We start from the raw sequence: 17,944 nt of genomic DNA, 5'->3' as shown, positions 1-17,944 counted from the left end.
TTTGTTTTGCTTTTGTTTGTTTTTTGTTGGGGTAGAGTCTCGCTCTTTCACCCAGGCTGGAGGGCAGTGGCATGATCTCAGCTCACTGCAACCTCTGCCTCCCGAATTCAAGCAATTCTCCTATCTCAGTCTCCTGAGTAACTGGGATTACAGGCGCCTGCCACCATACCTGGCTAATTTTTATAATTTTAGTAGAGATGGGGCTTCACCATGTTGTCCAGGCTGGTCTTGAGCTCCTGACCTAAAGTGATCCACCCACCTCAGACTCCCAAAATGCTAGGATTACAGGCGTGAGCTTCCCAAAGTGCTGGGAGGTGGGTGAGGGATAAAAGACTACTGGGCACCTGGCAGTAGATTCTTGAAACTACCATATTAATGGTGAATTCTGATGAGGCTGTATTTTCCTAAAGATGATCATATCAATGTATCCCATTGAACATGCTCTTTGTGCAATGTGACTTTGATACTCCTCTCTTAGAGAGATAGGGGTCTATGTCTTCTCTCTTTAAAACTAGGAGGATTTTTGTAACCGCTTTAACCAATAGAGTACAGTGAAAATGAGGCTTGGTGATTTTCAAGGTTACGTCATAAGACGAATGCAGCTGCTTTGAGGACAAAAACTTGGAATGTTTTTCTTGTTTGAAATATGAAGAAAAAGGCAGCTCAGGTCTAGATGCATTATATATAGTATATTAATGCTTGCCTGAAAGCAACCCTGCTCAACTCATATAAAGTTATTATCTGAATGGAAATGTTAGCACCAACAGTGGTGTGAAAATGGAAGTGTGAGAAAAGGGAGGTTGGAATAGTAAGTCAGAAGCTGCTCTGAGGGTCATCCAACAAAGCAATCAAATATTTTAGATACAATCTTCAGCAAGTAATAAGCTAACCTCTCCTGAATTTTATCAGTGTATCTCAGATTTCATTATATCTAAATACCTTGCACATGTGGTCAAGAAACCATTTAAAGCCAGGCATGGTGGCCTTACCATGTAATCCCAGGATGAGGTGGGCAGATTGCTTGAGCTCAGGATTTCGAGACTAGCTGGGCAATATAATGAAACCCCATCTCTACAAAAAATTAGCCAAGTGTGGTGGCACATGCCTGCAGGCCCAATGGCTTGAGTTAGGGAGGTCGAGGGTACAGTGTGCTGTGTTTGTGCCACTACTACAGTCCAGCCTGGGTGACAAAGTGAGACTCTGTCTAAAAAAGAAAAAGAAAACCATGGGTCATTAATGAGGATGGTGTTGAGATACTAGAAATTGACCCATTGTAGTTTGGACTAATTTTAGATTAAGAGATGCAAAGATATTACAGAGTTCCAATATACTCTTCACCTAGTTTCTTCCTAATGCTAATGTCTTATATAACCATGGTACATTTGTTAAAACTAATGTATTAACATTGGTACACTACATTGGTTAACTATAGATTTTAATTGGATTTCCACAGTTTTTACACTAACATCCTTTGTTTTAATACCGGAATTCAATCCGGGATACCATATTCGGTTGTCATGCCTCCTCCAACCTGTGATAGTTTTCAATCTTTCCTTGCTTTTCATGAATACGACACTTTTGGATTTAGTTTGTAGAATGAAATGGTCATCATTTTAAGTTTACCTGTTTCATAAAATTATTTTTTTCTTTTTTTTAAGAGATGGAATCTTGCTATGTTTCCCAGGCTGGAGGGCAGTGGTGTGAGCTCATTGCAGCCTCGAACTCCTGGGCTCAAGATAACCTCCTGCCTTAACCTCCTCAGTAGCTAGGATTACAGGTGCTTGTCATCACATCTGGCTGTGTGCCTGTTTTTCTCTTGATTAGACTGTGATTGTGTTTTGGGGAATACCACAGAGGTAAAGTGCTGCTCTAGTTACATGTAAAGAGAAACATGATCTCAACATGATGTATCACTATGGATGTTAAACTTTATCATTTGGTTAAGCTACAGTCTGCCAGCTCTCTCCACTGTAGTTACTATTTTTCTCTTTCTACAATATTCATTTGAAGCTAGTCACTCCATAGGGAATTAAGCTCTACTTCCTGGAAAGTGGTATCTACACTACTATTTAGAATTCTCCCGTAAGAAAGATTTTTCTCTTTTCCATTTATTTATAATTATTATTTATTTATGTCAGTATTAAGTCATATTTGTTTTATACTACGAGTTACATACTGCTATCTTCTGTTTGGGCCCCTCCCTGCCCCCACCAAATTCATGTTGAAATTTTATCCCCAAAGGTAATTACATTAGGAGGTGTGGCCTTTGGGATGCAGTTAGGCCTCATGTTCTTATAAAGTAAGAGGCCCCAGAGAGCTAGCTAGTCCCTTCCATTTCAGTGAGGACACAGCAAGGAAGTGCCATCCATGAGCCAGAAAGCAAGCAGGCCCTTCCTTACCAGACAGTGAATCTGTCTCAGCCTTGGGCTTCTCAGCCTCCAGAACTGTAAATACATTCCTTTTACTTATAAACCATCCGGTCTATGGTATTTTGTTCAGAAGCCCAAATAGACTAAGATGCCTATCAATACTGTGTTACTTTGCTGCTCAAGTTGCTCAGGTTTGGCCATTGGGAGTTTTCAGGTTGGCTCCTGTATCTTTCTAATATATCCTCATCTTTTTGCTTTTTAAACATTTCTACGAATCAAGATGTTCAGGCAGCACTGAAGTCTGGCCGGTACTTACAGCTCTTGACAGTTTCACTGATGGATTCCACCAGTTTCCTCAGAGCCTTTTGGTCCATGTCCAGTATGGCTTTAACACACACCAGACTTCCCAGACAGCCTAGCTTCATGCCTGGGCATCCTGAGCTTCCACAGTTCACTACTCCAATCCCAACATGGAATGTGACCATGGCAACATCCCAGCAACCAGACACAGAAGATTCTCAAGTAACTAGAAAAAGTATGCAATAATGGTTGCTACCACTCCAAATATGGTAATTTCATTACGGTTTCTGTGATCTAAAAATTTATTATTTTCTTTTTGAGACAGGGTCTTCCTCTGCATTGCCTAGGATGCAGTGCAGTGGCGCCATCTGAGCTCAATGCAACTTCCACCTCCTGGGCTCTAGTGATCCTCCCACCTCTGCCTCCCCAGTATATGGGATTAAAGGCAAGCACCACCACACCTGACTTATCTTTTGCATTTTTTGTAGAGATGGGGTTTTGCCATGTTGCCCAGGCTGGTCTCGAATTCCTGGGCTTAATGAATCCACTCACCCCAGCCTACCTAAGTACTGGGATTACAGGCCTGAGCCATAGTGCCCAGCCTATTTTTATTTTTTAGGCAGGGTCTTGCTGTATCACATTGCCCAGGCTGAAGTGTTGCGGCACAATCATAGCTCACTGCCGCTTCGACTTCCCAGGCAGGCTCAAGCCATTCTCCACTTCAGCCTCCCAAGTAGTTGCAACTGCAGGCAGGAGTCACGACACCCAGCTATTGTAATTAAAAAATTTATAACAATTCCAAAATTTATCTTTTCTTTGGGGCTAAACATCACTTAAAGCAGTATTTGATATCATTTATACTCCTTCAGCACCAACACAACAGTTGAAAACATAAACAGTTGAAAACATATTTGAACACATTATAACTAAGACTACAAAAACCCTAATCTTTTTTTTTCATAAATGAATAAAGCTCATATGACACATTTCTTACTGCTTTTTTTTTTTTTAAAAGACAGGGTTTCACCATGTTGGTCAGGCTGGTCTTGAACTCCCGACCTCAGGTGATCCGCCTGCCTTGGCCTCCAAAGTGCTTGGATTACAGGCATGAGCCACCATGCCCGGCCATAAAAACCTTAATCTTTAAGTGGAAATAATTTCCCAGGCTATCAATAGTTCCTTCAAAGATTACAACTTCCTCTAAACTCTAACCAACCACCCTTTTATGATATCCAAACAGGCTTCAATCTGGGAGCTTCTAGAAAAATGAAAAATGTAAAAACTCACTTTTACCCCTCCAACTTTGATTGGACCGACTGGTAAATCCTGGTAGAGAGAACAAACATGTCATCTACGTCTGCTGGCCTTCACTGTGGTAAGGCAAGAAAATGTATTTAGAATTGTAGAAATTATATTTAGAAAATGTAATTTAGAATTTAGGACACTACATTCTAACTTTTAAATAAAATATAAAAACAAAATTTAAAATATGGAGGGAAGAGGCAGGGGGAGGGGAACATGCAAAATAAAAAAAAAAAAAATTTAAATACAGTAAAGGCTGGGCATGGTGGCTTATGCTTGTAATCTAAGCATTTTGGGAAACTGAAGTGGGAGGACTGCTTGAGCCCAGGAGTTCAAGACCAGCCTGGGCAACATAGGGAGACCCTATCTCTACAAAAATTTTTAAAAATTAGCAGGGTGTGGTGGTGCATGCCTATCAAAGGTTCCAGCTACGGGGAAGACTGAAGTGGGAAGCTGGCTTGAGCCCAGGAAGTCAAGAATGGAATGACCTATGATTAAATACAGTTAGGGAGAAAATAAAGTTTCCCAAAACTTTTCTTAAGCAAGTAACAAAATGAGTATTCATAGATTTTAAGTTAAAAAGTGGCAATTTTTTAAAAAGTGTGAAACCTGTCACTTAAGTTTTAAGAATAACTTTTCTCACTTGGTTTCCAAGTCTTGTCTATGATTCTCTATGAAATGTCAGAAAATTAAGCAATAAGTTTTTAATACATCTTGACCAAAGGAATGTAAATCTGTATGCTAATTAAAATAAATTCAGGACACTCTAATGGTATTTAAAACATATATGTATATATATATATATATATATATACCACAGGCAGCCAAAGGAATCCAAACAATTACAAAGAGGTAGCACAAGTATAAAGCCCATTTTTCTATCTGGACATCCACCAATTTATGGGTTATTCTAGTACCATTATCCTAGTAACATACCTTGTATTTGTAAAAAATTGGTGTAAAGTTTGTCAAGAAAAAGGGTAGTTTGGAAGGGAGGAAGAGATGTTAGTAATTTGCACAGGGTAGCAACTCTAGAATAAACATAACTGATAATATTATTCTGTCAGCTGGGCACGGTAGCTCACACCTGTAATCCTAGCACTTTGGGAGGCAGAGAGGGACGGATTACTTGAGCCCAGGAGTTTGGGACTAGCCTAGCCAACATGGTGGAACCCCAGCTCTACAAAAAATAGAAAAAATTGGCCTGGTACGGTGGCTCACGCCTGTAATCCCAGCACTCCGAGGCCGAGGTGGGCGTATCACCTGAGGTCAAGTGTTCGAGACCAACGTGACCAACATGGAGAAACCCCAACTCTACTAAAAACACAAAAATTGGCCAGGCGTGGTGGCGCATGCCTGTAACCCCAGCTACTCAGGAGGCTGAGGCAGGAGAATTGCTTGAACCCAGGAGGTGGAAGTTGCAGTGAGCCAAGACTGAGCCATTGCACTCCAGCCTGGGTAACAAGAGCAAGATTCCGTCTCAAAAAAATAAAAAAAATTAGACAGCTGTGGTGGTATGCACCTGAAGTCCCAGCTACTTGGGAGATGGAGGTGGGAGGATCACTTGAGCCTGGGAGGTCGAGGCTGCAGTGGGCTGGAGTGCAGTGAGCTGAAATCGTCCACTGCACTCCAGCTCAGGAAACAGAGTGAGACCCTATCACCAAAACAAACAAACAAAAACTAAATAAAAATTAAAAAATTACTCTGTCAAATACTCTTTTCTTTCCATACCTGTGAGGAGACTGTTAAGACTACCATCATAGGACTAGAAAAAAAGTGTTGCCCAGACAGTTAACAGTCTGAAAAGAGTAGTTTTCTGCCAAATCACTTTCTTCTCCAATATAATAAAATAAACTGTTGCTTCTAGTGGGATATAATCATCATATACTAGACTAGTCTGTAAACTTATACTTCTGTGTCATAACAAAAGTGATGAACATATGACCTGATAAATTTATCTTCTGGCATTTTCATGAACAATTCTAGAAAACTTTCTTCTGGATATAAAATGTCCCTCAAATTTTCTGAGTATTCAAAAGCATATAGATATCTTTTATTAGCAAATAGTATGTAGCTTTGAGTATAAAATTTAAAGAAACCAAGAAATTTTTTTTTACAGCTAAAAATTTAGGGATATGTCTTACCTATCTACAACTTAACATCTAGGAGTGTTTCTTATCTTTGTAAGTCTACTTGCAGTCCAAAGGGAGCTGATAAGAACACTGCTATTTTTAAGTAAAATAGCTATTTATTCAGCCTGTTGTCATGCCAACATGTTCTGTGCATATGCCACTATAATTAGCACGCCTTTTGTAATAGGCAAAATTGTACATCAAGTTGTATTTCATGTTACCTGATTATACAAAAAAATGAAAATGAATTATCAATTCCGTTTAACATTCCTAGTAAACAATTCAGCAGTAGATATGAGGCACAAAATCTTAGTAAAATATGACACAGGAAGAGCAATAATGTAACTCTTATTTAAATTCAACTTGTCATAACTTGTTATTAATATACAAAGACAACAAACTTTTAAAACGTTACATTTACTAAGATTCTGGCAATAAGACACAGCATACCAGGCTTGCCACTCAACTTGTTTATGGTAAGGTAAGTCTCAGCTTCAATATGAAGCTTTTTTTTTTTTTTTTTTTTTTTTTTAATCAAAACCCTGCTTTTTACATGCTAAATATCTTGGCAAGTAGGCCATTAAACATAGTAATGAACTTAAGACAGCAAGAGTGAGGAGTTAACAAAAGCTAAATATTGCAGCCTAAACAAAATTCATACAAAAAATAAACTATCACTGGTTACATAAAATTTTCCTGACCGGTTAAAACTTAGTATAAAACATGCATTTTAGAATCTTTAGCTATCAAGTTCAAAAAGTACCAGTGTCTATTTAAAATAATTCCTCTCTCAAGCCAAAGTATAATCAAAATTAATTCAAATAACATAACACATTCTAATGCTAAAAAATATTCATTATTATTGAAGTGGAGGTAAATCCCAGAGCTTTTGGGGCTTTCTCATGCTGCAAAGGGCTGTTTCTCTGGTTCACTCAAAGCAGCATATGACAGCATCCAAGGATGACATTAAGCTCAGTAAAGGGCAAGACTGCTGGTAGCCAGCTCTGACCTCCCAGTGAAGCATGGCTACTGTGTCCACAATACAGGATGTGTGAAGATCAAAGGCACACTACTCTGCTAGTTAAAGAGATAGCAAACCACCCCCCTCAACCCTAAATGCTCCTTCCCCAGGTAAATAAAATTATACGAGGGGAAAAAAACTAAAATATACTTATCTACAGAGTAAGGGTTCTGAAATATTAAATGTAATCCCTCCTTCAAAAATTTTAACTAGAGTCATCTGGTCATTTCTGATTACATCTTAAAGGTGTATCCAGATTCAATTTCTGTTGCTTTATCCTTAGACACTTCTAGTCAAGAGTATTAATTTTATTCCCAAATATCTTAACCACTAGTACGACTGCAGTGTATTATCTCCCAGAGTTATCAAGCACTGAAAGAAATAGATGTTCAAGCAGCAGGCAACATTTATGGCCCTTTCACACAGTGGCATCTGAGTGGCTACTGAACAGTCAGGAATAATTCTAAAAACAAGAAAATTCATGCATTTTAGTAAATATGTTGTAGGTTTCACAGTTGAAATCTCCTCAGACATTGCACTTTCTTTATAAGAGAATCCTGATTTTTCTTAATGTTATGGTGAGTCAGGACTTGAACTAGCAGCCTTCTTTTTCTTCTTCTTACTGTGTTTCTTATGCTTCTTTTTCTTTTTTGTTTTTTCCTGTAAAGATAATTCCAGGTTAGACACTACTATATACATATATGCAAATTAAAAGCATCTTTACCATGCTTCTTCTAAGCTACCACATAATTATTCCAAACAATCCACACAACCAAGTAAACTACTCAAAACATTTCTTGAAAAGTCTCAACAACCAGTATCATATGAGGACTAAAAGAGTTCTTGTTGATTTTCAAAAAGATACAGAGAAACCCTTAAGTCATTAGCACATTAACGTAATTTCTAACAAAATTTCCTGTAGGAAAGAATCAACTGAATCATGCTCCCAATCACTATATTTTATGCTATATAACTTCTAAAGGTAAAGCAATTGCAGTTACTAGAAAGGAGTAATCACAGAAAAACATAATTGTTTTTATAAAATAGTTTTAGATAGAACAGAAATATTAAATGTGCTACAGGTATTGCATACTGCTCAGACTGGCAGCACTACTTGAAGTTATCATTAATTATTAAATTAAATTATTATATTAAAATCAACTAATTAGTACAAATTATCAATGTATAGTTAAAAAGTCTATTTTGCTAAGCAAAATAGATGTCTGATTTTTAGAACAAAATGCCACTAAAGCCTGGTAAAAGTAGTTAAACTATGAGTGGATAAAAGAGGGCTGGAGTTTTGTTGAAGTCTGACTCTCCTATTTCTGTAACAGAAGGCAGAACTTTTAGAAACATAGATACTTGGAAAGATAGTATCAAATGAGAGATTGCTGCTAGTCTATTGACATTCAAAAGAAAATGAAAAGCAAGAAAGGAGAAGAGACCTATAAGGACGTCAACAGCAGAGCTTCCTATCCATTTCCTATTTATCAGCACTGTTCACTCTCCCCTCTCTCAAAGGCCTCTATCACTCTGTGGCACTAAGCTAATTTTCATCATTCTTTTTTCACTACATGTTTAAAGTACATAGGAAACTTTACAGAGTCCAAAATCTTGTAATTTGGGCTTTTAAAACTAAGTTTTGGGTATAGGCTGCTTTTTCATAAAAGGACAGCTGACCACTCTCTTCTAAAAATTATTTTCTTCTTAGCTTCCATTACACCTCTCTGTTGGTTTTCTTCTATTACAAAGACCTTTTCATGTACTTTGCTGACTCTTGTTCCTCTGCTTGGCTTTTCTGGGGCTTCCTTCCCTTGTTTTCCACACACTCTCCCAGTAACATGCTTTATACCAATGATACCCAATCTTTATATGCAGTCCTACACTTTGACCTCAGGACTGTAAGTGCCTGGTTAACAGCTCTACCTGGGATGTCTAGTAGGCATATCTGAAATTTCCACAACAAAAGGCTTCATTTTTCTCTCCAAATCCTCAGCCATCTTAGTTACTGGCACCACTAATCTGTCATTTTGCTTAAGTCAAAGAATCTAGGCTATCTTTGATTCTGCTCTTTGTTTTAACTCGACTGTCCACATCCAAACCAGGCAAATCTTAACCATTTAAGTAGAAAATATATCTCAAATCTATCCTTGCCAGTCCAACTCCATTACTATCACTGCAGTACAAATATCATTCCTCATTTGTGCCCACTTATTTCCTCTACCAAAGCATTTACAAAATGGAAAATATTTAGGTCACCTCTTTGTTTAAAACTCTCAAAACAGCTTCTTCTAACATTCTGACAAAATGTACTCTGCTGTGTGATGTAAGCAGGCCTCTGCTTATTTCCTACCCTCATCGTATGGCATTCCTCTTTCCTCACCAGGCTTATACCACTTACATTCTCTCAGTCCTTTAAATATATCAAACTTATTCTCACTATAGGTCCTTAAAAAGCTCTTCTCTCTCCCTAGGATATTCTTTCCTTTGATCTTCATATGGTTGGCTTTTTCTTGTAAATCAGATTTCAGCTTATTTTTGCTTCCTCAGAGAGGATTTCATGAGCTCCTCCCCACAATCTCTCTCTCACGTGTCATACTCTTCTATCTTGTACTCCACTATATTCAAAGATTTAGAAAACTGCCTACATAGAGACATTTCATATATACACACTAGCTGAAAGCATGAAACAGTGAAAGTATGCAAATACTAATTTGGTTATATCTTAATTAATCCAAACCACAGACCAAAGCTGTCTTCACCCAAATTACTTAAACACTCAGAAAAAACAAAAAACAAAGAAACAAAAAACTTATTTGTCATCGCGGGCTTGGAGCATATAAAATGTTATTCCTGAATCATACATTACTAGGTAAGCCTTCCTATCAGTGAACGCACCTCATTTTTAGAGTCAGGGAAATTCAGGGAAGGGGTTACTCAAAAATACAAATGATGATGCTTTCATTTTTCTTTCACCTTTCCCCAAGAAAATGCCTTCAAAGGTCATACCTCACATTTACACTGAGGGTCCCCTAAATTACTTTGCTGATATTGTATTTGCAATTACTCTTTGAAAATAATATCTGTTAACCATTTTCTCTTGATCTGCTTCTTGCTTGGATACTACTTCTTTTTTCCTTAATTTGCCTCTTTTTTCTCTTTTCTTCTCGATTTGCATTAATAGCAGAGGTTGGCTTTCAAAGCTATCAAAAGAATCAACTTTATTAATGACTCATTTATATTGTTGTATTCTTGCTTATTTTTTCATTGCAGCTAGTGCTTGGAGAGGCTTTTTCTGTTATTACCAGATTTGGCTGTTTTGGAAGTAACTACTATCAAAGATAAAGGAAATCACCATACTTTGATCTCTTATATTTCATACTATAGCTTAAGAAAGTCAAACAGCATTTAAGCTTATATTTCTTTTTTTTTTTTAGAGAGTCTTGCTCTGTTGCCCAGGCTGGAGCGCAGTAGCACGATCTCTGCTCACTGCAACCTCTGTCACCTGGGTTCAAGCGATTCTCCTGCCTTAGCTTCCTGCGTAGCTGGGATTACAGGTACCTGCTACCACGCCTGGCTAATTTTTTTTTTTTTTTAAACTAATTGATTTTTTCTCTTTTTCTCTACACCTAGCCAATGTGTGCATATAATATATATATATAAATTTTTTTTTTTTTGGTAGAGATGGGGTTTCACCATCTTGGCCAAGCTGGTCTTGAACTCCTGACCTTGTGATCCACCATGCCTGGCCTGAGCTTATATTTCTAACAGTAAAATACTGAGGTGAAAACAGGACATGCTTGCTACCACGGTATTCTTTATTTTTTCTGAACCATTTTAACTTTCTCCTACCAATTAAGTGAAGCTGCTGAACACCACACCTTTTCCAACAAATACTTAGATGTTCCCAGTAAATCCAATCAAGCTTTACCATGACCCATTTTATATTAAACCAAAACACCTATACTATCGTCTGTAAAAACGTTAAGAGATACTTGCTATTGCTTTTTCTCGTTCTTCACTGCTTTTCTTCTTTTTGGCTCGTACCTAAAAAGTTCAAATTTTTGTGGAGAACAGAAAACAAACATGTAATTTGTACTCAAGGCATTTTTATTTCAATCTTTATCTTGCATCTTCAAAATGTAAATGTAAAAAACATTTTGACAATCACAGAACATTTAAAATAACTCCTGTTATATCTCAATGAGGTTTCAATAAAAAACACATAAAGAAAGGACAATAAAGATGTGAAATCTCTAGATACCTTCTCTTATATTCCCTTTCAGCACCTAAAAAAATGCGGTACAGTGGAAAAAAACATGAGCTCCAGACTAAGTGCGGTGGCTCTCGCTTGTAATCTCATCACTTTGGGAGGCCAAGTTGGGAGGCTAGTTTCAGCCTAGGAGTTCAAGGCAAGCCTGAGGAACATGGTAAGACCCCTTGTTTGCACCACGGCACTCCAGCCTGGGTGACAGAGTGAGGCCTTGTCTCAAAACATACAAATAAAACATCAGCTCTGAAATGAGACAAATTCCAAAGTCTGAATCTTATCTCACTCTCAACATCTGTAAAATGGAGATAATATTCACCTTCAAGGGGAAGTGCCTGAAATATAGCAGGTATTTCTCTCACTCTATGGTGCTCAACAAATGGTAGCTCTATATTCAGTGTAGTTAGTATAAGCCAACAGATTAAAATTCTTCTAATTAAGAATTATCATCCCATTTATATTTTATTTCAATCTTTTTGAGTGTGGTACACTGGATTTAAATTAAACTGAGGCTGGGAGTAGTGGTTCGTGCCTGTGATCCCAGAGCTTTGATAGGCCAATGTGGTAACCTGAGGCCAGGAATTCAAGACCAGCCTGGGTAACCTAGGTAACTCCACCTCTACAAAAAAATTTCTGTTAAAAATTAGTGTGGTGTGGTGGCACATGACTGTAGTCCTAGCTACTTGGGAGGCTGAGGTGGAAAATCACTTGAGCCCAGGAGTTCCAGGGTGCAGTGATCTATGATTGCACTGTTGCACTCCAGCCTGGGCAACAGAGCAAGAACCTGCCTCTAAAAAAATAAGAATAAATAAACTGAAAGTTGCCAAAGCTTATGAATATTTCATGTCAAGTCCAAATGTAAGCTATTTCATATTAAACTTGCTATCATGCAGCAGACAAACGTAATGCAACAGTAATATATTACATAGAAAGCAATATTTATAAAATTGCCTAACGTTGAATTGTGTGGTTTTACTGACTACAATATTAAATATACGTCAATACACAAAAATGCAATGAATAACAAAAGGAAGCATAAAGACTAAAAAAATACAACACATAAGGATTAGAGATTATAAGCTCACAATACAGGTCATTAGCTCACTAGCTCTCTTTATGGAGCACCTAAGAAACAATTATTTTTATTGTTATTCTTGTTAGTACAATGACTAAGGGTGACAGTAGACGTACTGCATTCATGTTTAGCCAAGCAGAGATGAGGGATGCTGTCAAACCATGTCCTGAACAGCCCTGTATATCCTCCATGACTTTTGAACAGTCTGCTAAACATTCATGTGATTAATCTGTTTGTAATACAGAAACTAAACATTTTTTTTTTTTTTGATAGTCTCACTCTGTTACCCAGGCTAGAGTGCAGTGGTGCAATCTCGGCTCACTGCAACCTCCAACTCCTTGGTTCAAGCGATTCTCCTGCCTCAGCCTCCCGGGTAGCTGGGATTACAGGTATGTGCCATCATGCCCAGCTAATTTTTGTATTTTTAGTAAAGATGGGGTTTTGCCATGTTGGTCAGGCTGGTCTTGAACTCCTGACCTCAGGTGATCCATCTACCTGGGCCTCCTAAAGTATTGGGATTACAGGTGTGAGCCACCACTCCTGGCCCAGAAACTAAATTTAAAAAAATAATTTTTTTTTTAAGAGATAGGGTCTCAGTATGTTGCCCAGTCTAGTCATGAACTCCTGGCTTGAACTCATTCTCCTGCAACAGTCTCCCAAATTGCTGAGATTATAGGTACCACAAGAGAGCCACTGTATTCAGTCTCTTGTGCAGGATTTTAAGATACAATGTAATGCCACTGTATGGTTTTTAAAGGGCATATGTTATATACCTGCTAGAGCCTGCATTTTGTTTTTTCTTCTGGTGTTTTTGTTTTGTTTTCTGGTGTTATGACATTTATTTATTTATTTATTTATTTTTTGAGATGGAGTTTCGCTCTTGTTGCCCAGGCTAGAGTGTAATGGCACGATCTTGGCTTACTGCAACCTCTGCCTCCTGGGTTCAAGTGATTTTCCTGCCTCAGCCTCCTGAGTAGCTGGGATTACAGGCACCTGCCACCATGCCTGGCTAATTTTTTGTGTTGTTTGTTTGTTTTTTTTTTCAGTAGAGATGGGGTTTCACCATGTTGGCCAGGCTGGTCTGGAACTCCTGACCTCAGGTGATCCTCCCACCTCAGCCTCCCAAAGTGCTGGGATTACAGGTGTGAGTCAATGCACCCAGCCTGGTGTTATCACATTCAAGCATTTACACTGAAGTACAATTTCATAAAATTACACATCATCATTATTGTTTTTATAGAGATGGGGTCTTGCTATGTTGCCTGGGCTAGAGTGCAGTAGCTATTCACAGGTGAGATCATAGTGCACTATAGCCTCAAACTCCAGGGTTCAAGCAATCTTCTTGCCTCAACATTAGCAACATATTTCATTTCAGGGGCAATTATAAGACACTGCTATAAAATGGAGGCAATTGGTCTTACAGGACTGAGTGCCACTGTTGTAGACCAAGAACAATGAAATCAGAAAGGAGAGAGGCAGAAACAAACAAAAAGGCAAGACTTAGGGAATGGGGAGATGAGGAATACAGTAGACAGAGATACAGCTGGGCAGGATCGATGTAGGAGGAGGCTAATACGGAAAGGACTAAGCAATCACGAAAAACAGCTCTTGTTGCAATCTGTTGCCACCCCTTGTAAGCAAGGTTCAGATCCTCAACTTTTTTAGAACATACTACTGGGGGTTAAATATGTTGATAGCTAAAGAAAGCTACAGTTTTAAAAATAAATGATTCTAGGGCAACCATGGCTTTTTTTTTTTTTTATTGTAACACCAAGAATTATGCAAACTTTAGCCACCATTTACTCGGTTCCAGGTATGATGCAACGCCTTTCGTAATTTATCGGCTCATTTAGTTCTCACAATAAAGTAATATGATAGGTTTCCTTCTAACATTTCTTCCCCACCTCATCACTTTTCAACTCCCCGAAAAGTTGCGCAAAACAAAGCTAAATAATATCAATTAAACTAAGATAGTATATGCAATGTTTTGTTTTAACAATGTAGGAGAATGTTGGGTTTCAACATGCTGTATGTTACACAACTTCTTTCACGTAATAAGAATGGTAGTATAATAGAAAGAAAATATTAGAAGACTAAAAATAAAATATCTCAGATTGGAAAGGTATGTGAAAATATGGTTAATTATCAAAACTAATAGATAATTGTCTTCCGGAAAAAAGGAAAACTTATTCCAAGATGAAATAACTTTTTTTCATACTAGAAAGGTGAATAAATATGAAATTTCTTTTTACTAATTCTTATTGATGAAATCAATAACTAAGCATTTTAAAGTAAAGAGAAAATGGATTTGATCATATACTCACCTCCTCAATATACTCTGATTCTGACAAGGACTCAGATGATAAAGGTTTATCTTCAGAATACATCTTTCTCTTTTTACCAAGTCCTTTAATGTCCTATGAAAAATAAATACATTTATCTTGACTCAAAAAGATATATTTTGTCACACAGATTTTATGTTTCTATTTAATTCTTCTCATTATTACGATTACCCATTTTTATTTTAGAATGTCTAAAAATTGTGACATTTACCAGGATTTCAGTCTTTAATTCCACTAAAGCAATGTTAAATAACTTAAAAAGAAATAACTACGTCTCAATTTAGATGTACTATCCTCCTTATTTTCTTAAATTATACAGAACAGACTTTTAAACAGTCATATGAAACCATGCAGATGGTATAAGATTTGGTTCCTTTGTATTCTCTTTTGTTTCCACCCAGGATTGGATTAGACAGGCCCAGTACTGCAGAAAAGAAAATAAATGGGTAATCATTTGCAATGATCTAAAAGGATCTCTACATAGTAATTCCTAAAGTGTTAAATGTAAATTTGTGTTTAAAAAAATTTTAACCTCTAAGTATTTTTAATGTTGAAAAAATGAGTAACTGGAGAAAGAAAGGGGACTGAGACTGGGAGTAGCACGTAGGGACTTAAATATATATCTGAAGAAATAAGAAATTATAAAAACACCCAAAGGAAGTATAACAAAATGTTAAGATTTATTAGAGCTACAAAGTGGATATGCTCATTATCATCTTATTATTTTTCATATAACTGTTCTGTATGTCTGAAGTAGTTCATAATAAAAACAAAACTACACAATGGAAAAAATGTTCACCATCTAATCCTACACAAAAATTCAGGACGGCCGGGTGCAGTGGCTCATGTCTGTAATCCCAGCACTTTGGGAGGCCAAAGTGGGAGGATCACCTGAGATCAGGAGTTTGAGACCAGCCTGACCAACATGGTGAAACCCCCATGTCTACTACAAACACAAAAAATATCAGCTGGGTGTAGTAGTGCGTGCCTGTAATCCCAGCTACTTGGCAGGCTGAGGCAGGAGAATCACTTGAACCCGGGAGGCAGAGGTTGCAGTGAACTGAGATCGTGCCACTGCACTCCAGCCTGGGTGACAGATTTTATGTTTTGAGACTCTGTCTCAAAAAAAAAAAACAAAAAACGTCAGGATATAAAACTTTATACAGCATGAGTCTAATTTTGAAGACAGACAAAAATGCAGAAAGTAAACTAACAGTGATGATCTCTTTATGGGTGAGATTATAGGTGACTTCCTTTTGTTTCTGCAAACAGCATTGTTATTCTGGCTAAAATGTTAAATGTTAATTGTAAGAAAACGGATCCAAATCTCACTACCAGAGAATAAACATCATTAAGACTTTTGGAAACATCTTTCTACATGTATGTTTACAATACTACATAAATACTTGCCATTTGGAACCTGTTCTTCTCACCCAATAATAACTTTCCATGCCAACTACAACATCATTTATGGCTGCATTTAACATTCACTAAAAGTACATGCCAGAATTTACTTAAACCATCTCCTTCTGGAGGGCAGGCATATGGGTTCTTTGCTATTAAAAACAAAGTTGAAATAGAATGAAGTGTATATGAGTACAAACTCTTCAATGATGATGACTAAATCAAAGACCAACGTAGCCTTCACACAAATGATCATCTTGCTCTCTCACCATCTCCTAAATCGTCTGTCACCCATTTATGAATCATACTTTATCAAGAACCTCCCTCTCAGGCTCTTCATCAATTGTATCAGAGAATACAGTTTGTGTTTTCTTTTAGAATTGCCTAAACGTATATTTGCCAGTTTGTCTATGTGTGGTATTTTTTCCTTATTTAAGATCACTAATTTTTTGTGTTACATATTCTTAGAAGTTTTTCTTAGTCTGATCATTGTATTCAAACTTTGTTCAGTTTAATTTTTATTATCACTTTTTGCCATTCAGAATTTGAAATATGTGGTCAAGTTTCTGAGTTTTGAGGCATAAGCCTTCCCCACCCCAGTATTGTAATATTCATCCTTTCTGTAGTTGTATTTTCATACATTTAAAGTCTCTGACCTTTTTGGGATTTATTTGGCCTTACAGGCTGTCCAGCTTTATGTTTTCCAAATGTTAATCATTTTGTTCCAAGAAATGCCTTCTTTGTCATATTAAATTCCACAAATTCTCGAATTTTTACCTGGACTCTACGCTGTTCCATTGTTTTATCTATTCCTGTACTAGTACTGCACTGTGTTAATTAAAACATTCTTATAATGTTTTAATATCCAGTATGGCAAGTCATACCCAGGAACATGTTATGACTCTCCATTTATTCAATCTTCATATATGTCTCTGAATAGACTTGTATAGTTTTCTTCAAATAAGTACTGCTTACTTCTTTAAAATTTTCCTACAGATTTTTGATTACTACTTTAAATGGGATATTTTCTTCCACTGTATTTTCTAATTGAGTATTATCAGCACTTTCAGAACAATTTTAAATAATAAAGGGGCTAAAAACAATGATTATGTGGCTTAAAATTAAAGCCTTTATATGACTATAATAGACACAAAAACAAAGTAAAGAGAAGCCAAGGATCAGAGAAAATGTTGTTTTGTTCCAACATAAAAATGGACAAACACAATGAAAGGCAATGCAAAGAAAATAAAATATGAATGACTAATAAGCAAGTTAAGAAGCTCAACCATTCGTATACATTAAATTGGCAATAATGACATCTCCCTGGATTGACAAGTATGTGAAATAAGGGTACTTTTATACACTACTAGCAAGAAAGCAAAATAACAAGCACTTAGGCAAGCAAAATGTTGACAAGTTACATGTGTATAGACATCCTAGAACTTAGAAATTATAGACCAAAGTAGCCTTTAGAAAATTAACAGTAACTGGCCAGGCGTGGTGGCTCATGCCCGTAATCCCAGCACTTTGGGAGGCCGAGGCGGGCGGATCACGAGGTCAGGAGTTTGAGACCAGCCTGGCCAACATAGTGAAACCCCATCTCTACTAAAAATACAAAAATTAGCTGGGCATGGTGGCGTGGACCTATAATCCCAGTTACTCCAGAGGCTGAGGCAGAAGAATTGCTTGAACCCGGAAGGTGGAGGGTGCAGTGAGCCAAGATTGCGCC

General features: G+C 37.3%; 2 protein-coding genes across 2 annotated transcripts in view; both read right to left on the bottom strand.

Moving 5' to 3' along the window:
• The window catches only part of LOC119472383 (EF-hand calcium-binding domain-containing protein 1-like), an 18,043-nt gene extending 13,872 nt beyond the window's left edge, over positions 1–4,171 (bottom strand). The window contains exon 1 of the mRNA XM_037741301.1: positions 3,957–4,171. Coding sequence (XP_037597229.1) covers positions 3,957–4,020 — 64 coding nt within the window. The 5' untranslated portion in view covers positions 4,021–4,171. The remainder of the gene's footprint in view (positions 1–3,956) is intronic.
• A 2,028-nt stretch (positions 4,172–6,199) lies between these two features.
• Positions 6,200–17,944, bottom strand: part of FAM133B (family with sequence similarity 133 member B) — a 30,456-nt gene continuing 18,711 nt past the window's right edge. The window contains exons 8-10 of the mRNA XM_017536425.2: positions 14,794–14,886; positions 11,124–11,171; positions 6,200–7,784 (exon numbers count right to left, since the gene is read on the bottom strand). Coding sequence (XP_017391914.1) covers positions 7,698–7,784; positions 11,124–11,171; positions 14,794–14,886 — 228 coding nt within the window. The 3' untranslated portion in view covers positions 6,200–7,697. The remainder of the gene's footprint in view (positions 7,785–11,123; positions 11,172–14,793; positions 14,887–17,944) is intronic.

The sequence above is a fragment of the Cebus imitator genome, unplaced genomic scaffold (genome assembly GCF_001604975.1).
Source record: "Cebus imitator isolate Cc_AM_T3 unplaced genomic scaffold, Cebus_imitator-1.0 Scaffold98, whole genome shotgun sequence".
NCBI lineage: Eukaryota > Metazoa > Chordata > Mammalia > Primates > Cebidae > Cebus > Cebus imitator.
This window is presented reverse-complemented; position numbering and strand designations above follow the sequence as displayed.